General features: G+C 36.1%; 1 protein-coding gene across 1 annotated transcript; it reads left to right on the forward strand.

Annotated features, from left to right (window-relative positions):
* Positions 1 to 391: 391 nt before the first annotated feature.
* Positions 392 to 20,278, forward strand: LOC131806942 (xaa-Pro aminopeptidase 2-like). Its single transcript, XM_059131910.1, has 10 exons — positions 392 to 514; positions 13,724 to 13,803; positions 13,875 to 14,192; positions 14,252 to 14,596; positions 14,650 to 14,762; positions 14,833 to 15,100; positions 17,809 to 18,253; positions 18,314 to 18,382; positions 19,490 to 19,662; positions 19,719 to 20,278. Exons 1-10 carry the CDS (start codon positions 466 to 468, stop codon positions 19,968 to 19,970), a joined length of 2,112 nt encoding a protein of 703 aa, XP_058987893.1. The 5' UTR covers positions 392 to 465; the 3' UTR covers positions 19,971 to 20,278.
* Positions 20,279 to 21,186: the final 908 nt, after the last annotated feature.

Consider the following 21,186-nt stretch of genomic DNA (forward strand, 5'->3'; position numbering starts at 1 on the left):
AGTTGATGTTGCACAGGAAATTCGCATGCCGCACAAGTCGAATAAATTAACAGCAAGTGAATGGTTGTAAGAAAGCAAAACGCCAACACTGGAAAGAAATAAAAATATAAAAAGAAAAATGAAAATTTAAATGTGATAACATAACGAGAATTGTCAATAAAAAAATTATAATATAAACATATAATGTAATATAAATTAAGAAAAAAAAACATTAAAAATAATAAATAAATAATAAAAGAAATAACAACGACGATTTCCAATAACTAAATTTTAAATTAAAATTACACAAAAATATATGTAATTCTAAATAAAAAAAAACAAAAAAAAATATTTCTAATACAAAAAAAAAATTAAAAATAACAATTTCCAATAATCAAAAAAAAAAAAAAAAAAAAAAAATACCCGAAACACATATAGTTTCAATTAAAAATTAAATTAAAACAAAAAAATCCAAAATTTCCTGCCATGACGACGTCACTTAAATGGATTTGGTATTTATCTTTAACGATATTCGGTAAGTTGTATTTATATATAAGTGTATGTATTTTCGTTTTCGGACTGACGTTATCCGTTTATTGTTTATTCTGGCGGAATATTCTATTTCAAAATAAATATACAAGATTTTAATTGATTTATGTTAAATGCCATAATTTTTTATTGGATAAACATAGGAAATATATTTTATTCACAGGGGAAATGTGTTTTATATTTCGAATTAAAATAGCTCATTCGAATGGGGGGATTTTATTGGGTTAATAAACCAAAATAATTAAAAAGCGACATCTATATGTGATTTCGATTTTTGGAATGGAATATGACCTTAATTATACCCTATACCACAAGGTGGTCAGGGTATTATATCTTTGTGCATTTGTTTGTAGCAGGCAAAAGGAAACGAGATAGACCCATAGGTCCTTTTGTTGATCTGCATAGAATCACATTCTGAGCCGATTTAAGCATGTCCGTCTGTCCGTCCGTCCATGTATTTTTGTAAACAAAGTACAAGCCGCATTTATTGCCCGATCTAGATGAAATTTTGCACAAGTCATTTGTTTGGCCCAAGGACGAACCCTATTGAAACTGGAGATAATCGGTAAAAATTTAGTTATAGCTCCCATATATATCTTCGTCCGATTTCCGTTTTATTGTGTATCAAACGTGTAATATCAGCCCGAATTGTATGTAATTTTGCACGTATAACCAAATTAAGCCTGAAAATAAGTATGCCAAATTTGATCGCAATCGGTTCAGATATAGCTATAGCTCCCATATATATATATTGTGCATCCGATTCGTTATTTTTGTCCTCCGCAGTCGTAATATGCACTCTGTAACAACAATATTTGTGGAAATACATCAAATATAACTCAGAAATACCCTTGCTAATTTTTATCGAGATCGGTTCAGATTTGGATATAGCTCCCACATATAACTTAGTCCGATTTACCTTTTATTGTGCACCAAACGTCTAATATTTGTCCAAATGGAATGGAATTTGGCACTTACGACCGAATTGAGTCTAGAAGATAGTATGTCATATTTGGTGGAAATCGGTTCAGATACAGCTATAGCTCCCAATATGTATTGTTCATCCGATTTGTTGAATTTGCCCTGCATAGCCGTAATATGGACTCCGTAGTTACGATATTCGGGGAAATATATCAAACACAGCTCAGAAATTAATTTGCCAAATTTTATATAAATCGGTTCAGATTTAGATATAGCTCTCATATATATCTATCCGATTTCAAGTTAATTGTGCACCAAATGGATAATACAATCCCGAATTGAAAAGGCGCAAATGGCTCGAAAAATTTCGTAGAAATCGATTCAGAAGGGTATATTCCTCCCATATATTAGTTCCTTTGGACTTTTAATTATTACTATAATCCTAGTTGGTATGATTTAATTCTCTATCTTCGCAAAGAATTGGGATAGAAGGCTAAAATTGTGTATGCAGGTTAAGCTCGAATATGGGTCATATTGGTCCACGTTTTCAGGGGGCCTCCATATAACGGTACATCCCAATTTACGGTATTTTGACGATTTTCGAGATATTTTTTACCGGAATAGTTTCGTATTTCAAATTCCAAATGGAAACTTCAGTCTGTGACAAAAAAATCGCTTATACATTTACACGTCATCGTATAGCCCCTATGCATCGATACCTCCCGATATACGGTATTTTGAAGATTTTAACGGCATTTCTCACCGGTATTGTTTCAAAATTCGTATTTGCAGTTCGGTATCGGTACTAAAGCCAATCACAAAAAATCACTTGTGAAGGAAAGCGTGCACATAAATGCACCATACAGGGTGAGATAAAAAATGCAACAAAGTCAAATGCCATAATTTTTATTTATTTTTTTTAAATTTATTGAATGGAAGCAAAAAATGTCGGAAATAGCATCAAATTTTAGAATAGGTTTAGATTTGTTCGAATTGGCCACCTTTGGCACGAATTATGAAGCCGTCACACGCTGCCCGAATGTTGCTCTGCGGTATTTTGGCCTATTCCCGGTGAAGCGCTTGCTTGAGGTGGCGCGTGCCCAATAATAATACATCCTCCAGAATATTTTCGCGACGATATTCGACATTTATTCTGATGCCACAGTCGATTAATACGACCCACCATTACGGCTGTAATGGTGGCCCACAGCATCACCATGGCCGGCACTTGAGTTCTGGTTGCCAACTGAAGGTGCACATTTTCAGCTGACCTCTTTGGAAAGTAAACACGATAATTTTGTTTGTTTACAAACTGCTGGACAACGAATGTTTTCTCATCGGAGAAATCCAAATTTGGCAGTTCACCACTTTCGGCCAAACGAAGAAACTCGTTAGCTCTTTTGAGTCTATTTTATTTTTGTTACGGTGTAAGTTCTTGCATTTTTTGGAATTTCAATGGCTTTACCCCGACCTCATATTTCAATATTTGCCGAATAGGATATTGCGATATGTTCAGCTCACGAGTCATTTTTTGGCCACTGCGACGAGGGTTTCGTTCAAGTCGCTTCAAGTCGCCATTTCAGCTGATATTGCTGTTTTCTTCCGTCCGTCCGTTTCTTGACGTCGGGCTACGCTACAAGTATCACGATACAAGACACAAAAGATTTATTCACATTTAAATGCTGGAGTGCTCTAACGATAGCCACTTGTGTTTTTCCAGCCAAATAAAAAGAAATCACACTATCACGTTTGAATTCCATCACGAATAATTTTTTTCTGGAGAATTCTCACAAAAATTCCTGTGTACGCTTGTAAACAATATAATGAGCTGTCACTGGAATAATTTTGAAAGCTGTCGGACGAGTGGCTTAGAAATGACAGCAGTCTGAAATTGGTTGCAGTTTTTTCATCCCATCCTGTATATATTAAATTTGAAGTGCTGCGATTCTTTTTAAAGTAAGTTTTTAACATTATTTTGAAAAGGTAACTAAAAACGACGCCTTTGATGACTCGGTTTTTAGCTTCAAATTTTAATTCGAATATTTGAAAATTCAAGGATTCCAAGAAATCTTAATCTAAAAATTTTGAAAAATGTTGAAGTTAAGCTTTCAATACACCGATACACATGTCCTTTATTTTTATCTCTACCTTCACAATCTAATGGATTTTTTTTCTGTACTTATTTTTTTTTTCTTGCACAATATAATACAATAATCTACCATGGTTTCGGAAGAGCAACCAACTCTCATCAGTTCCCTTAGTATTGGTATGATATTGCCTCCCTTACCCCCTGGAAATTTTGAAATTAATTGATATAATTACCCATACGAATAAATCGGTTTAATTTTTATAGAATGGCAACACCATAAAATATGAAATAATTTTTTTTTAATAAAATCATCACTTGCCATTGTGTTCAATGAAAGCTAAATATTTTCCAATTTATATGACGTCCACAAAATCACAAACACATCCACCGCTATTAACGTCATTCATAAGAAAAATGTTTCCAATTTTATATTTTTTTTTTTAATTAAAAACTCAAATAGTTTGCTTTCAGTTTCACTTTTCGAAAATAATTTTTTAAATATTTTGGTTTTGCTTAAAAATAAAACACAGGACGGTGGTGACTGGTGGTTAGCCAATCGACTCAATATTGAGGCGTTCATAATGGGAAATAATAATAATAAACAAAGAAACATTCTTGTTATTACATTTTTTATTTATTTGTCCGAAAATTTTGGAAAAGCCTCATAAATCAAACAATTTGTAGCTGTCACATTTTTTTTCGTGAGATTTTCTTTTTATGATTTTATTGACATTTCAAATTATTTTCCGCCGTTTGTTTTTTTTTTTGCATTTCGCAGCGTGAGCTGTTCTACCAAATCGTTTGGGGTAAAATTCGCCTGCAGAGTTCATTAAATTTTTATCTTTCTCCGCCAATGTATTTTAATTGATCATCAATTAATCCAACTCAATTAGTGAGCTGATATTTTTTTTACTGAAAACAAAGACCGTGCGATGCACAAGGAATAAAAATGAAGAACATATTTTGAAAGTTGGTTATGTATCCAATCTTCGATTTAAAACCCCTATACAGGGTACAAAAGCATTTTGGTGAGAATTTTCCAGAAAGAAAGTTATTCGCGGTGGAATTCAAGCGTGATAGTGTGATTTTCTTATATTTGGCTGGAAAACCACAAGTGGCTATCATTAGAGCACTCCAGCATTAGATGAAGTATGAAAATAGAATACTTCGGTCCGCTATATCTGTTACCTCAAGCATATTTTCACATACATATTTCATATAAAGTATAGGAAGTAGTCGATATAGTTCAAATCTGGCACCTTGTAATATTTATATCGCGTTTATTTAGGTCCGATACGAAATGTAAAAAATATTGTGAATTTTCTAACTTGTTTTTTTTTTGTTCAGAGCTAGAATTAATGGCTTTTCTGACAATCTTCATTTTAGAAGACTTTAGGTAAGAAAAAGTAAAAAAGCAGTAAGTTCGGCCGGGCCGAACTTTGAATATCCTCCACCATTTGCAACGAATTTGAAAATTTTCAAAAAATTAAATCCTTAAAAAATTTTGTTAAAATTTTAAAAATACCGAATATAGCCGTTATATTGGGGTCTATACGACGTGGACCTACATAGGCATTGTTTGGCATAAGCCATTACCATATTCAAATTCGAAACTTGAAATAAACGGTGAATAATGTAGCTAAAATCATCAAAATATCGTATATAGGGAGGTGTCGTTACATCGGAGCTGTGCGAAGACCTGGACCAGCATAGACAATTTTCTCTCACAGGCTGAAATATCCATTACGAACTTCAAATACCACATCTCAAACAATTTCGGTGGTTATTGTACCTAAGCTCGTCAAAATAACGAATATTGGGAGGTACCGTTATATGGCGGCCATACGAAGACGTGGACCGGCACAGACAATTTTCTGTCATAGGCTGTAGTATCCATTTCGAATTTCAGATACCAATTTTGCAACAATTCCGGTGAACAATGTCGCTAAAATGATCAAAATACAGAATATTGGGAAGTACCGTTATATGGGGGCTATACGAAGACGTGGACTGGCACAGACAATTTTCTGTCTTAGGCTGTAGTATTCATTACGAACTTCAAATAGCGAATTCGAAACAATTCCGGTGAACAATGTCGCTGAAATCATCAAAATACCGAATATAGGGGGGTACCGTTATATGGGGGCTATACGAAGTTGTGGACCTGCATAAACAATTTTCTGTCTTAGAGTGTAGTACAGACGGACAGATAGACAGACAGACAGACGGACATTGCTAAATCGATGCTGATCAAGAATATATATACTTTGTTGGGTCTGACATGAGTATTTCGAGGAGTTACAAGTGGAATGGCAAAGTTAATATACCTTCCATAGTATGGTGGAGGTATAAAAACTGTGGTCTTAATTTTTTGCCAAAATTTAAGATTTTGCCAACACGTGTCGAAAAAAATGAGAATAGTGGCGTATATTTAATCTTTAATACCCATGTCACATGTGATTAAAAGGGACTTCCATAGCTGATCATAAAATATCTATTTAATTAGAAAACACATAAAAGGTAGCATCATTTCTCGTAAATTTTAATATTTTGTGTAGGGGCTTTCTAAAAAATATCAAAGACGCCACAAAAGATCTTTGACTCTGAACTGAATGACTAATGAAATCCTGGAATTCAACACGTCATTGTAAACATCTGAGGGATATCGCGCCACTGAATCACCCTTTTTAAATATTCCACATGGGATCATCATCACCATTTCAACGAAAAATATTTTCTTTTCTTTCAAAAGCATTAATTTTTCTTAATTTTTGGAAAAAAAAATCTGTTTGTTGATAAAATACACCGGGTGGGCATATGCGCTAGCATTGAGAAAAAAATAAATTTTGCAGACATTTAAATAGGCATACATACGTATTTATATATATAGAGATACACGACATTTTTCATTTTCAAAACAAAAACAACCAAAATTTGCTTTTTTTTGACATTCACACTTGACTGATGTAGATGTGGATTTGGAAGTCTACCAAAGAGATGGCAAAAGATAAACAAACATATCCATGACCATCAGCATCGTCATTATCATCATCATCATTATCGTCCAACATTAGACACGTTAATATATGTATATCACCCCAGAAAAATAAACTGGGACTGCTTAAAATTCTTGCTGATGGGAAATGTTGGTTTCGTACCCTATCATATCAATCGCACACTTCTATTCGAAATGTTTTTTTTTTTTAATTTTTTTCCTAGCATCTAAATGTCATCACCTATTTAAGCTCAGTTACTGCACAGTGGTGCGTACGTTAGTCATCATTTTGAAAATAAATAAATATGTTAAAAGTTTCTGATGCAATCGTTTGTTTGGCAGCTGCCAGTTTTTTACCGGTACTTGGCAAAAATCTAAGATTAGTAAATAATCCATTATTTATGAAAATCGCCAAGAGAGTGCAAATATTGGAAATACAGAGTGAAATGAAAAACCTGCAACCAACTTCAGACTGCTGTCATCTCTTAAGGCACTCGTCCGACAGCTGTTTAAATTTTTCCAGTGACAGCTCATTATATTGTTTACAAGCGTACAAAATCATTTGGGTGAGAATTTTCCAGAAAAAAAAAATTAGTCGTAATGGAATTCAAGCGTGATAGTGTGATTTCTTTATATTTGGCTGGAACACCACAAGTGGCTATCGTTGGAGCACTCCAGCATTTAAATGTGAATAAATCTTTTGTGTCTCGTAGCATTGCTCTTTACCGTGATACTGGTAGCGTAGCCCGTCGTCAAGGAAGTGGACTGAAGAAACCAGCAACATCAGCAGAAAGGGTTCGAAAAGTAAAGATGCGACTTGATCGAAACCGTGGCCGAAAAATGGCTCGTGGCCGAAAAATGGCTCGTGGCCGAAAAATGGCTCGTGAGTTGAACACATCGCAATATTCCATTCGGCAAATATTGAACAGGGAGTTCGGGGTAGAGCCATTGAAATTCCAAAAAGTGCAATAACTTACACCGCAACAGAAAGAAAATAGACTCAAAAGAGCTAAAGAGTTGTTTCGCTTGTTTCGAAAGTGGTGAAATGCCGAATTTGATTTTCTCCGATGAGAAAATATGCGTTGTCTAGCAGTTTGTAAACAAACAAAATGATTGTGTTTACTTGAAAAATTTGCACCTTCGGTTGGCCACCAGAACTCATACGCCGGCTATGGTGATGGTGTGGGCCGCCATAATAGGCGATGGTCTCTCTCCGCTCGTATTACTCGGCCGTGGCATCAGAATAAATACCGAATATTATCTTAAAACCTTGGGCACGCAGACATTTTTGCCGCGGACCTTGGACATTCCAACAAGACTCAGCACCAGAATAAATGCCGAATATTATCGCGAAAATATTCTGGAGGGCGTATTAAAGCCTTGGACACGCAAACATTTTTGCCGCAGACCTTGGACATTCCAACAGCACTCAGCACGCGCCACCCAAGAATGGTTACAAAATGAGGTTCCTCGCTACATTTCAGCCCACAATGGCCACCAAAATCCCCGGATACCAATCCGTAGGGCTATTGTGTCTGGAGTATTTTGGAAAGCAAGGTTGACACTACAATAAAACTAAGTGTCAATCACCTCAAGCTAACGCTTTGTCGGGAATGGCCAAATACCGCAGAGTAACATTCGGGCAGCATGTGATGGTTTCATTGGCCGTTTGAAGACCAAAATTCGTGCCAAAAGTGACCAATTGCACCAAATGTAAACTTATGCCAAAAATTGATGCTATTTCCGACATTTTTTGCTTTCATTCAATATAATAAAAAAAAAAACAAGTTAAAAAGCAGAAAGTTTGGCCGGGTCGAACTTTGAATACCCTCCACCATTTGGAACAAATTTGGAAATAAAATCCTTAAAAAAAAATCTGTTAAAATTGAAAAAATACCGTCGTTATTTTGGTGTCTACGACGTGAACCTACGTGGGCATTGCTTGTCATAAGTCATTACCATATTCAAATTCGAAACACGAAATAAAGGGTGAATAATGTAGCTAACATCATCAAAATGTCGTATACAGGGAGGTAGCGTTATATCGAAGCTGTGCGAAGACCTGAACCAGCGTAGACAGTTTTCTGCCATAGGCTGTAGCATCCATTACGAACTTCAACTACGCGTCTCAAACAATTTCGGTGGGTATTGTACCTAAAATTGTCAAAATACCGAATATAGGGAGGTACTGGTATGTGGGGCCTATACGAATACCTGGACCTGTATAGAAAATTTTCTGTCATAGGCTGTAGTATCCATTACGAACTTGAAATACCAAATTTAAAAACTATTCCGGTTAATACTGTCGCTAAAATCATCAAAATACCGAATATAGGGGGCTTTGCGAAGACGTGGACTTGCACTGACAATTTTTTGTCTTAGGCTGTAGTATCCATTACACACTTCGAATACAAAATGTTAAACAATTCCGGTTATTAATGTCGCTAAAATAAAATATGGGAGCTATACGAAGACGTGGACCTGCACAAATAATTTTTGTGTCTTCGACTGTAGTATCCATTTCGAACTTCAAACACCAAATTTGAAACAATTCCGGTGAATAGTGTCGCTAAAATCATCAAAATATCGAATATCGGGAGGAACCGTCATATGGGGGCTATATGCAAACGTGGACCTACATGACCCATTTTCGAACTTAAGCTGCCTAGTGAAAAAATAAACATGTATGCAAAATTTTAGCCTTCTATCTCAATTCGTTCGAAAGATAGCGTGATACAACAGGCAGACAGACGGGCAGACAGGCGGACATGGCTAAATCGACTTAGAATTTTACGCTGACATGAGTATTTCGAGGAGTTACAAACGAAATGAGGGTATAAAAATGTAAAAATTATGGCATTTGACTTTGTTGCAGTTTTTTTAAATCACCCTGTATTACTGTATTATTGCAATTTTAATGTATCCCAGTATTGGAATTCTGTAATAAATTTGCTGAGTTACCAAAAAAAAAATCGGCAAAATTCAAATGGTTATAGTTTCGGAAGGTAGTCGCTAAGACTTACCGATAGATACCAAATGTTGTCAACTTTTATTTATTATTTATATCAAAATTTTGCATTTGAAATTTACCGATTTTGTCGGTTACTCAAAAATGAAAAAATAATTTGAATTTTTGTATTTATGTTTTTAATATGAAAATTATTTAAATATTGTATTTTGTAATTGAAATTTACATTTTTTATTTCACGAATTTTCGCAACACCAACAACATCCATACGCATATAGAAAATCTGCGTCTAGAAGAAAACGACACCAAGAATTTGGACTAACACCATTTTTATGGTCGTGGGAAAATTATGTTTTCCTCCATCGTCGTAGGCGGACAGTACTATTTCAGTGTTAATGTGATGTCGTCGATGTCGTGTTGTTGTCCGACAATAATTATGACGCGTTCGTGGCTATTTTTATCCAAAATAATAATCTAGATAAGAATTTGTGCTCTAAGTTCATGCTCATTTTTGTGTGGAAATTACTAAATTAGGAATGTGTATTCAGATGGAAAATTTAAAGAATATTTATGTCAATGAATATTTTTTCCCCCGAGCTCGTCCTATTGATCCACTGGTAACAAACTTAGTAGCAATTGTTATACCCATAGCTGAGGGTATACAAATTATGGCTACAGAGGGTATATATCATTTGATATAGCCAAAAGCGGTCATCATCGAAATAACAGTTTTAGACCTGAGGTTTCTTTGGTTTGATTCAAAGAATCAATCTGGACATTTGGAGTCGATCTGGGGATGTCCGTCGGTCTGTCTCTCTGTCTGTCTAGTTGGTTGGTGCTCATGATAATTCTCGATGGGATTATCCGTTTTTATTCAAACTTGGTACATGGAATTTTATTGCCAAACTTAGATCGAGTTCAGAGATAGGAAATATAGGTCCACTTCTTCTGGTAGCTACCCCACAAAAGGTCAAAATTTTCACAGAAAATAATCTTTCGTATAGAAAAAGAAAGGATCCATACAAAGCGTCAGAATTTTGAAAAATTAGAACTCTTGTAAAATATGACTTCTCTCTTTCTCTTCTCATCAACATCTCAATATTTTTATACCCTCCACATATTAACTTTGTCATTCCGTTTGTAACATCCCTAAATTTTCGTTGTAGACCCCATAAAGTATATATATTTTCATAATCTGCATAAAATTCTCAGTCGATTTAACTATGACCGTCTGTCCGTCTGTCTGTTGAAATCATGATACAGCCCACATTATTTGACGTAGATCGTCAAAATTTAGCAGAACAATTTGTATTGTGTCTAGGATGGTTGGTATTGAAAATGAAATATATCGGTCCACGTTTTGGTATTGTCCCCATATAACAGTACCTCCCGAATTTTGGTATTTTGATGATATTTGCCACATTTTTTCACGGATTTGTCTAAAAATTGCCATTTGTTGGTCATAATGGGTTCTTGCTCTGGTGGCGAAATATTGTATGTCCACGATTTGGTATAGCCCCCATATAAGGGCACCTCCCGATATTCGGTATTTTAATGATTTTTGCCACATTTTTTCACGGATTTGTCTGAAAATTGGTATTTGTAGGTCATAATGGGTCCTAGTTCGTGTGGCGAAACATTGTATGTATAGGTCCACGTTTTGGTATAGCCCTCTTATAAGGGCACCTCCCGATTTTCGATATCTTGACGATTTTTGCCACATTTTTCACGTATTTGTCCGAAAATTGGTATTTGTAAGTCATAATGGGTCCTAGTTCGTATGGCGAAACATTGTATATATAGGTCCACGCTTTGGTATAGATCCCATATAATGGTTCCGCCCGATATTCGGTATTTAAATGGATTTTGTCACATGTTTTCACGAATTGGCTAAAAATTAGTATTTGTAGGTCATAATGGGTCCTAGTTCGGGTGGCGAAACATTGTATGTGTGGGTCCACGCTTTGGTATAGCCCTCATATAACGGTACCTCCCGATATTCGATATTTTGATAATTTTTGCAACATTTTTCCACAAATATGTCTAAAAATTGGTATTTGTGGGTTCTAATGTTTCCTTTACCCTAAGGTAGAGGGTATTAAAAGTACTTGTTTATTAACACAATATCTATGGTCTAAAAATGGAATATATGGGTACATCCTCCCCAAATAGGTCATAATTGTGGATAACCATGAAGCTCATAAACCCCAATATGAGCATCCAAATATTTTCCAACTTGGCACATCCCAATGTTTTTACCAGCACATAATCAGTTATGAAGAGCGAATATGTCAGGCAACTCACTCTGATATCTCCCGATAACGAGTCAAAATTTTGAATAATTATATCTCTCATAAAATGCGAAATAAGCATCAGATTCTCTTAAAATTTTATTCATCCCAATCTGGTGTGAAGATGAAAGATACCGGTTCACCACTGTACCTTCCCCCCCAAAAAGGATCGCAATTTTCAATACTTAATAATCTCATAATTTGCGAAACAAGTCAGCAATTCTTTTAAAACTTGGCAAACAGAGTATCACATGGTCGGCCCCGCATGACTATAGCCCTTACTTGGATTGGATTAATTTTTTAATACTTTTTAGTACTTTTATACCCTCCACCATATTAGGGAGGGTATGTTATGTTTGTTATTCCGTTTGTTCCACCTCGAAATAAACATTTTAGACGGCACAAAATATATATATTCTTGATCAGCATAAAATTATATGTCCTCTGTCCGGAAATCACTCTACCTTCCGAACGAAATGAAGTAGAATGATAAAATTTTACTCAAATGAATATTATGTCTGCATAACTTTTGGTATTGAAAATGGGCCAAGTAGGTCCACGTTTTCGCATAGCCCTCATATGATGGAACCTCCCGATATTCGGTGTTTTGATGATTTTAGCGACATTATTTACCGGAATTGTTTCAAATTTGGTATTTGAAGTTCGAAATGGATACTACAGCCTAAGAGAGAAAATTGTCGGTGCAGGTGTACGTCTTCGCATAGCCCCCATTTGACGGAACCTCCCGATATTCGGTATTTTGATGATTTTAGCGACATTATTTACCGGAATTGTTTCAACTTTGGTATTTGAAGTTCGAAATGGATACTACAGCCTAAGACAGAAAATTGTTTGAGCAGGTCCACGTTTTCGTAGAGCCCCCATATAAGGGAACCTCCCGATATTAGGTATTTTGATAATTTTAGCGACATTACTTACCGGAATTGTTTCAAATTTGGTATTTTTTCGAAATGGATACTACAGCCTAAGACAGAAAATTGTCTGTGCAGGTCCACGTCTTCGTATAGCCCCCATATACCGGTATCTCCTGATATTCGATATTTTGAGGATTTTAGCGACATTATTTACCGGAACTATTTCAAATTTGGTATTTGAAGTTCGAAATGGATACTACAGCCTAAGACACAAAATTATCTGTGCTGGTCCACGGCTTCGTATAGCCCCCATATGATGGAACCTGCCGATATTCGGTATTTTGATGATATTAGCGACAGTATTTACCGGAATTGTTTCAAATTTGGTATTTGAAGTTCGAAGTGGATACTACAGCCTAAGACAGAAAATTATCTGTGCAGGTACACGTCTTCGTATAGCCCTCATATAACGGTACCCCCGATATTCGGTATTTTGATGATTTTATCGTCATTATTCACCAGAATTGTTTCAAATTACGTATTTAGAGTTCATAATAGGAACTTCAGTCGTTGACAGAAAATTGTCTATGCAGGTCCAGGTCTTCGTATAGGCCCCATATATCAGTACCTCCCTATATTCGGTATTTTGACGATTTTAGGTACAATACTCACCGATTTTTTTTTTTAATGTCGTATTTGAAGTTCGTAATGGCTGCTACAGCCTATAACAGAAAATTGTCTATGCAGATCCAGGTTACAGCTCCGATATAACGGCACCACCCTATATACGCGGTTTTGATGATTTTAGCTACATTAATCACCGTTTATTTCAAGTTTCGAATTTGAATATGGTAATGGCTTATGACGAATAATGCCTATGTAGGTCCAAAAGGATATATTCTGTATTTTTAAGATTTTAGCAGAATTTTTAACGGATTTTATGTTTTGAAAACTTTCGAACTTACTGCTGTTTAAGCTTGTTTACTCTATTTTATATATTTTTTGACTAAAAGCAAATTTATCCCCTAACTTATAATTATTCCCTCTTACTTTCAGTTTGCCTTTACCAACCGGCCAATGGCAATCGACCACAAGGATATTTTCGCAACATTTGCTCATATCGCAGTACTCAATTGGTAGGATATATAATACAAACATTACAATGCACTATTTCAGAGCAAAAGAATCTAACAAATTACTGTTACAGCCAGTCAGTGAGCCGCGACTTCACCTGAATGCCATACGAGAACAAATGCAAATCAGAGCCACTCTACAGGGACCTGAAATTGATGCCTATATTTTACCCTCCTATGATGAACATCTGAATGAGGAGACCAGTGTCAGGGATCAACGTCTGAAATATTTGACGGGATTTAGTGGCACCGATGCTTTTGCTGTGGTCACTTTGAGAGGGGCGGCACTGTGGGTGCAAAATCGTTATGTCCAACAAGCGGATGGTGAATTGGATTGTGATTGGGAAATTTATCGGATGAATGATACGGTGACCATTGTTGATTGGTTGGCGGTAAGTAAAAATGAAAATGTGTGCTAATATCAGATATAATATGTTCGGCAATATTCTAGTACAATTTGCGACCGGGCCAACGTGTTGGAGCAGATCCCCATCTTGTGCCCCACCATTTGTGGCGTAAATGGGAAAGTGAGCTGGAAGATCGTATGCTGAAATTGAGAAATGTCAACAATAATCTAATCGATTTGGTGTGGAAGGATCGCCCCGAACCGGATATGATTAAAATTCAAATATTGCATAAATCGTATGCCGGAGAAAAATGGGAGGATAAGATCAAGGAGTTACGTGAAAGATTACATCATTTTAAGTGTGATGCCATGATTGTCACCTCTTTGACGGAGATTGCATATCTGCTGAATATACGCGGGCGAGATTTGCCGTTTACACCTGTTATAAAGGTAGGTCATATATATATTTCCGACAATTTAATTAAATTTTGCTTTATTTGAAGGCATATTTGATTGTCAGCCACCATGACATATTTCTATATGTCGATCGTTTTAAGATGACATTGGAAGTGTCTGCCCATTTACATACGGATTGCTATAACTCCTTGTGTGTAAAGTAAGTTTATTTGCTTTTTTCATTAAATGTTCTCTTAACTAATTAATTGTTTTTTTTCTGCCTCTCTCAGATCTAAGGACTACCAACAGGTCTGGAATGATATACGCACCTATGCCCAAATCTGGAGAAAAGTTCTAATACCCGCCCCATGTGTCCAAGAGCCGGGTGCCTCGGAAATGGTCTACTCTTCGTTTCCGGAGAAAATCATTTTTGAACACATGTCACCCATCATTATGATGCGTGCCCAAAAGAATTCCGTCGAACAGGAGGGTATGCGAATGGCCCATATCAGAGATGGTGCGGCGATATGTGAGGCCATGAGTAATTTGGAAACAAGGGTATGTGTTGAGAGTTCCCTTAAAAAAAAAAAGTTTGTTACGAAAAGGATTTTGTTAATGGCACGCGTATCGGAATTTTGAACGTTTAAATCGCAAAATAACTTTAAAATAGAAAAATTCCTCCCCGCCCTCCACAATTTTATTTTTATACCCTCCACCATAGTATGGAGGGTATATTAAGTTTGTCATTCCGTTTGTAACACATCGAAATGCACATTTTAGACCCAAAAAAGTGTATTTATACTTGATCAGCATAAAATTCTATGTCGATTTAGCGATGTCCGTCCGTCTGTGGAAATCACTCTAGCTTCCGAACGAATTAAAGTACATTGATAACATTTTGCTCAAATGTATGTTATGTCCCCAGGACTTTTGGTATTGAAAATGAGCCATGTAGGTCCAGGTTTTGGTATAGCCCCCATATAAAGGTACCTCCCGATATTCGGTATTTTGATGATTTTAGCGACATTTTTCACCGGACTAGTTTTAAATTTGGTATTTGAAGTTCGTAACGGATGCTACAGCCTAACACAGAAAATTGTCTGTGCAGGTCCACGTCTTCGTATAGCCCCCCATATAAAGGTACCTCCCGATATTCGGTATTTCGGTATTTAGCGACATTTTTCACCGGAATCCTTTCAAATTTGGTATTTGAAGTTCGTAATGGATACTACAGCCTACGACAGAAAATTGTCTGTGCAGGTGCATGTCTTCGCATAGCCCCGATAAGACGGAATCTCCCGATATTCGATATTTTAATTATTTTAGGGACATTTTCACCAGAATTGTTTCAAATTTGATATTTGTAATTGATACTACAACCTAAGACAGAAAATTGTCTGTGCAGGTCCACGTCATCGTATAGCCCCCATTTAACGGATTCTCCCGATATTCGGTATTTTGATGATTTTAGCTACATTATTCACTGGAATCGTTTCAAATTTCGTACTGAAAGATCCTAATTCGTACTACAGCCTATACCAAAAATTTTTGTATGCAGGTTCAAGTCTTCGTATAGCCCCCATATAACGGTACCTCCCTATATTCGGTATTTTGATGATTTTAGCGGCATTATTCACTGGAATTCTTTCAAATTTTGTATTTGAAGTTCGTAATGGATACTACAGCCTACGGCAGAAAATTGTCTGTGCAGGTCCACGTCTTCGTAGATACCCCATATAAAGGTACCTCCCGATATTCGGTATTTTAATGATTTTAGGGACATTTTTCACCAGAATTGTTTCAAATTTGATATTTTAAGTTCGCAATGGATACTACAGCCTACGACAGAAAATTGTCTGTGCAGGTCCATGTCTTCGTAGAGCCCTCTTATAAAGGTACCTCCCGATATTCGGTGTTTTGATGATTTTAGCGACGTTATTAGCCAGAATAGTTTCAAATTTGATATTTGAAGTTCATAATGGATACTACAGCCTAAGACAGAAAATTGTGTGTGCAGGTCCACGTCTTCGAAGAGCCCCCATATGAAGGTACCTCCCTATATTCGGCATTTTAATGATTTTATGGACATTTTGCACCGGAATAGTTTCAAATTTGATATTTGATTTTTATTTACGCTAATTCCGAATTTCAGAATTCTGACTTCCGTTTGTACAATACAAAGACTTAATTTTTAGTACTTTTCGTACCATTTTGCTACGCATTTTCAAGAACCCAACCTTTACACACTCTTATGCACCAAGACTGTCTTTCATGCAAAATTTCATGATTCTAGTTTCGTCTGATCTATCGGTTCTCTACTATTCCAGTTTGTACAAATTTTAGTACCATTTACAACAGATAACATCCAATAGAAATCGTATTTCCCAATATCAGGATTCCAGCTCTATCGGTTCACACAAAACCTAATTGTTCCAAATTTAGTACTATTTAGTACACTTAAGTACGAATTTCCAAAACTTCCTATATACCACAATCCTACAGTTCTATCGGTTCACACAAAACCTAATTGTTGCAAATTTAGTACCATTTAGTACACAAAAGTACGAATTTCCAAGACTTCCTACACCTTCACAGTAACCCCAATTCTAATTTTTTAGGATTCCATCACGAAATACAATATGTACCAAATTTAGTACAGTACAGATAAGTAAGTAGGAATTTCTAAAATTTCCTTCATAACCCAATCCTGCACTCCACCAGTGATATAAACCAAAACAAAAAATCAGGATTACAGTTCTATCGGTTCAACTAAATCTAAATTTAGTACCTTTTTAGTACATATGAGTACAAATTTCCAAAACTATCTACATATCTCAATACTACTCACCGACAGTAATCTTATTTGAAATTTTCAGCTCTATTGTTTCAGCCAAATCCAAATTGTACCAAATTTAGTATAATTTAGTGCACTTAAGTACAAATTTTCAAAACTACCCACATTATACAAATGTGGTACCATTTAGTGCTATTCGTGGACATAAGTATAAATTTCTACTCCCATTTAGTACTTTTCGTGAACTTCAGTACAAATTTCGAAAACTTTTTCCAGTAAGTAATGCTAATTTCAAATGTCAAGCTTTCAGCTTCATCCGTTCCTCCAAATTCAAATGGTACTATATTTAGTACCGTTTAGTACTTTTCGTATACATATGAGTATACTCTCCCATTACATTACAGCCTTACATTGACTCCACTCCTCATGGAATGGAAATCTAATCTAATATTTTAATTTTCTTTCCTTGCAGTTCTATACCGAACAATGGACGGAGGAGAAAATCAAGTATGAAGTGGAACGTTCGCGTCTATCTCAGCAGCATGCCAAGGGACTGTCTTTGCGCACCGTGGTTGCCTACGGCGAACACTCTTCGTATCCATTCTATATTTCCAGCAATGTAACCGATATTGAAGTGACCGATCAAAGTCTCTTAGTTATAGAATCGGGTAGTCAATATTATGACGGTACCACCGATGTTTCGAGGACCTTTATTTTCGGTGAACCCACAAATGATATGAAACAAACCTACACCATGGTGTTGGCGGGAATTTTACGTTTGTCACATTTGAAATTTCCCTCCGATTTGAAGGTCTCGAAATTGGATGCATTGGTGCGTAGTCCCCTGTGGACCACCATGAGTGATTATCCGGGTGCGACAGGACATGGTATTGGAGTGTATGGGGCGGTGCGAGAACGTAGGTATTGGGGGAAATTAGTCAATACAAAATTTTTAATATATTCTTGTCTCTTTCTAGCTCCAATTTCAGTGGACTATGGCCATGATAGTCATTTTCATTTCAAGGAGGGTTATTTCTTTTCAAGTGGTAAGGCGTAGCTGTCAATTTTTAAAAAAAATAAATTAGAAATTGATTCATAATGATACCCTACACCACAAGGTGGTCAGGGTATAATGTCTTTGTGCATTTGTTTGTAACAGGCAAAAGGAAACGAGACAGACCCATAGTTCCGTTTGATGACCTGCATAGAATCAGATTTTGAGTCGATTTATGCATGTCCGTCTGTCTGTCTGTCCGACCGTCTGTCCATGTATTTTTGTAAATAAAGTACAGTTCGCATTTATTCCCCGATCCAGATGAAATTTTGCACAAATCATTTGTTTGGCCCAAGGACGAACCCTATTGAAATTGGAGATAATCGGTAAAATTTTAGATAGCTCTCATTGATATCTTCGACCGATTTGCCCTTTATTATGCACCAAACGTATAATATCAGCCCGAATAGTATGGAATTTTGCACATACAACCAAATTAGGCCTGAAAATAAGTATGCCAAATTTGATTTAAATCGGTTCAGATATAGCTATAGCTCCCATATACATTGTTCATCCGATTTGTTATTTTTGTCCTCCGCAGCCGTAATATGTACTCTTTAACAATAATATTTAGGGAAATATATCGAATATAGCTCAGAAATACCTTTGCTAAATTTTTACCGAGATCGGTTCAGATATGGATATAGCTCCCATATATAACTTCGTCCGATTTACATTTTATTGTGCACCAAACTTCTAATATTTGCCCAAATGGGATGAAAGTTGGCACATACGACCGAATTGAGTCTAGAAGCTAGTACGTCAAATTTGGTGAAGATCGGTTCAGATATAGCTATTGCTCCCATATATGTTGTTCATCCGATTTGTTATATTTGTTACCCACAGCCGTAATATGCACTCCGTAACAACGATATTCAGGGAAATATATCAAATACAGCTCAGAAATATCTTTGCCAAATTTTATAGAGATCGGTTCAGATTTGGATGTAGCTCCCATATATATCGTTATCCGATTTTAAATTAATTGTGCACCAAATGGGCTCTACTAAATTAGCAAAGTGGTGTAGGGTATCATAAATTCCGCGCCACCCGACTTTAAGACTTTTTTTACTGTTTTTTTAATTGTTATTTGTTACAGAATCCGGCCACTATAAAAACGGAGAATATGGTGTGCGCTTGAAGAACGTATTGGAGGTAAAAAATACCCACAATGTCCATCCATCTGGGGCCAAATATTTAGCATTCCAAGATGTAACCTTAGTGCCTTATGAGCCACGCTTGATTGATGGTACTCTGCTGAGTTCACTGGAGGTAAGTAATTTTTCAATCGAAGAATTTTAAAAATATTTATGTTTTTAATCCCTCAGAAACGCTGGCTCAACGAATACAATGCCAAAATTCGCCAATACGTGGGCGAAGAACTGAAACGCCAGGGCAACATGAAAGCCTTCTATTGGATGATGAATAAGACCCGGCACATACGTGAATATCTACCCGAGGAAGAGTATCGGGCAGCCACGGGAGCTGGGTCACGTACCCGTGCCTTCTTAACCATTACAGTGCCGGCCATATTATTAGGCCTGACGGTGTTTGGTAGCTTTTTACGTTGGTTGTTATAAGGGGTGGAGTTAATTTTTTTTAAATTATTATTTTTTCTATTAATTCCTAAACTAATAAAAAAAGGATATATCACTTAAAAACGGGACCAAACAAAATTCTAAAATTCTGACAATATTCCCAATTGTGAATAACAAAGTAATCAAATTTTGCTGTAACATAGGATTTCATTCGAAATAAGTTTAGAATAGCTAGCTGCACATATACATACATACACATGGATATGTATTTAAAAAAATTATTAAATATTATTAAATTGATATGTAAATTTATCATTGTTTATATAAATATATTAGTTATAAAAAGAAAAGAAATATTAATGCAAATTGAAAATTATTAATTAATTAACAAATAAATATGTATTATTTTTTATAAACAAACTAGTTTTATTTGGCATTCCAGAATTTTCATAGACATTTTTTGGAATTTCCTTCATAGACTGCAGATATTCGAGACGGAGGAGTGAAATCTCAAAAATCGCAAACTACAGGGTGAGATGAAAAACTGCAACCAACTTCAGACTGCTGCCATTTCTAAGCCACACGTTCGACAGCTGTTAAAATTATTCCGGTGACAGCTCATTATATTGTTTACAAGCGTACAAAAGCATTTTGGTGAGAATTTTCCAGGAAAAAAGTTATTCTTGATGGAATTCAAGCGTGATAGTGTGATTTCTTTATATTTGGCTGGAATACCACAAGTGGCTATCGTTAGAGCACTTCAGCATTTAAATGCGAATAAATCTCTCGTACCATCGCTCGTTACCGTGATACTGGTAGCGTAGCCCGACGTCAAGGAAGTGGATGGAAGAAAACAGCAACATCAGCAGTAATGCTTCGAAAAGTGAAGAAGCGACTTGATCGAAACCCGAGTCGTAGTGACCGAAAAATGACTCGTGAGCGGAACATATGGCAATATTCCATTCGGCAAATATTCAAAAATGAGCTGGGGGTAAAGCCATTGAAGTTCCAAAAAGTGCAAGAACTTACACAGCAACAGAAAGAAAATTGACTCAAAAGAGCTGAAGAGTTGCTTCGCTTGGCCGAAAGTGGTGAACTTCCGAATTTGGCTTCCTCCGATGAGATAACATTCGTTGTCCAGCAGTTTGTAAACAAACAAATCGTGTTTACTTGCCAAAGAGGTCAGCTGAAAATGTGCACTTTCGGTTGGCCACCAGAACTCAAGCGCCGGCCATGGTGATGGTGTGGGCCGCCATAA

The sequence above is a fragment of the Musca domestica genome, unplaced genomic scaffold (genome assembly GCF_030504385.1).
Source record: "Musca domestica strain aabys unplaced genomic scaffold, Musca_domestica.polishedcontigs.V.1.1 1, whole genome shotgun sequence".
Lineage (NCBI taxonomy): Eukaryota > Metazoa > Arthropoda > Insecta > Diptera > Muscidae > Musca > Musca domestica.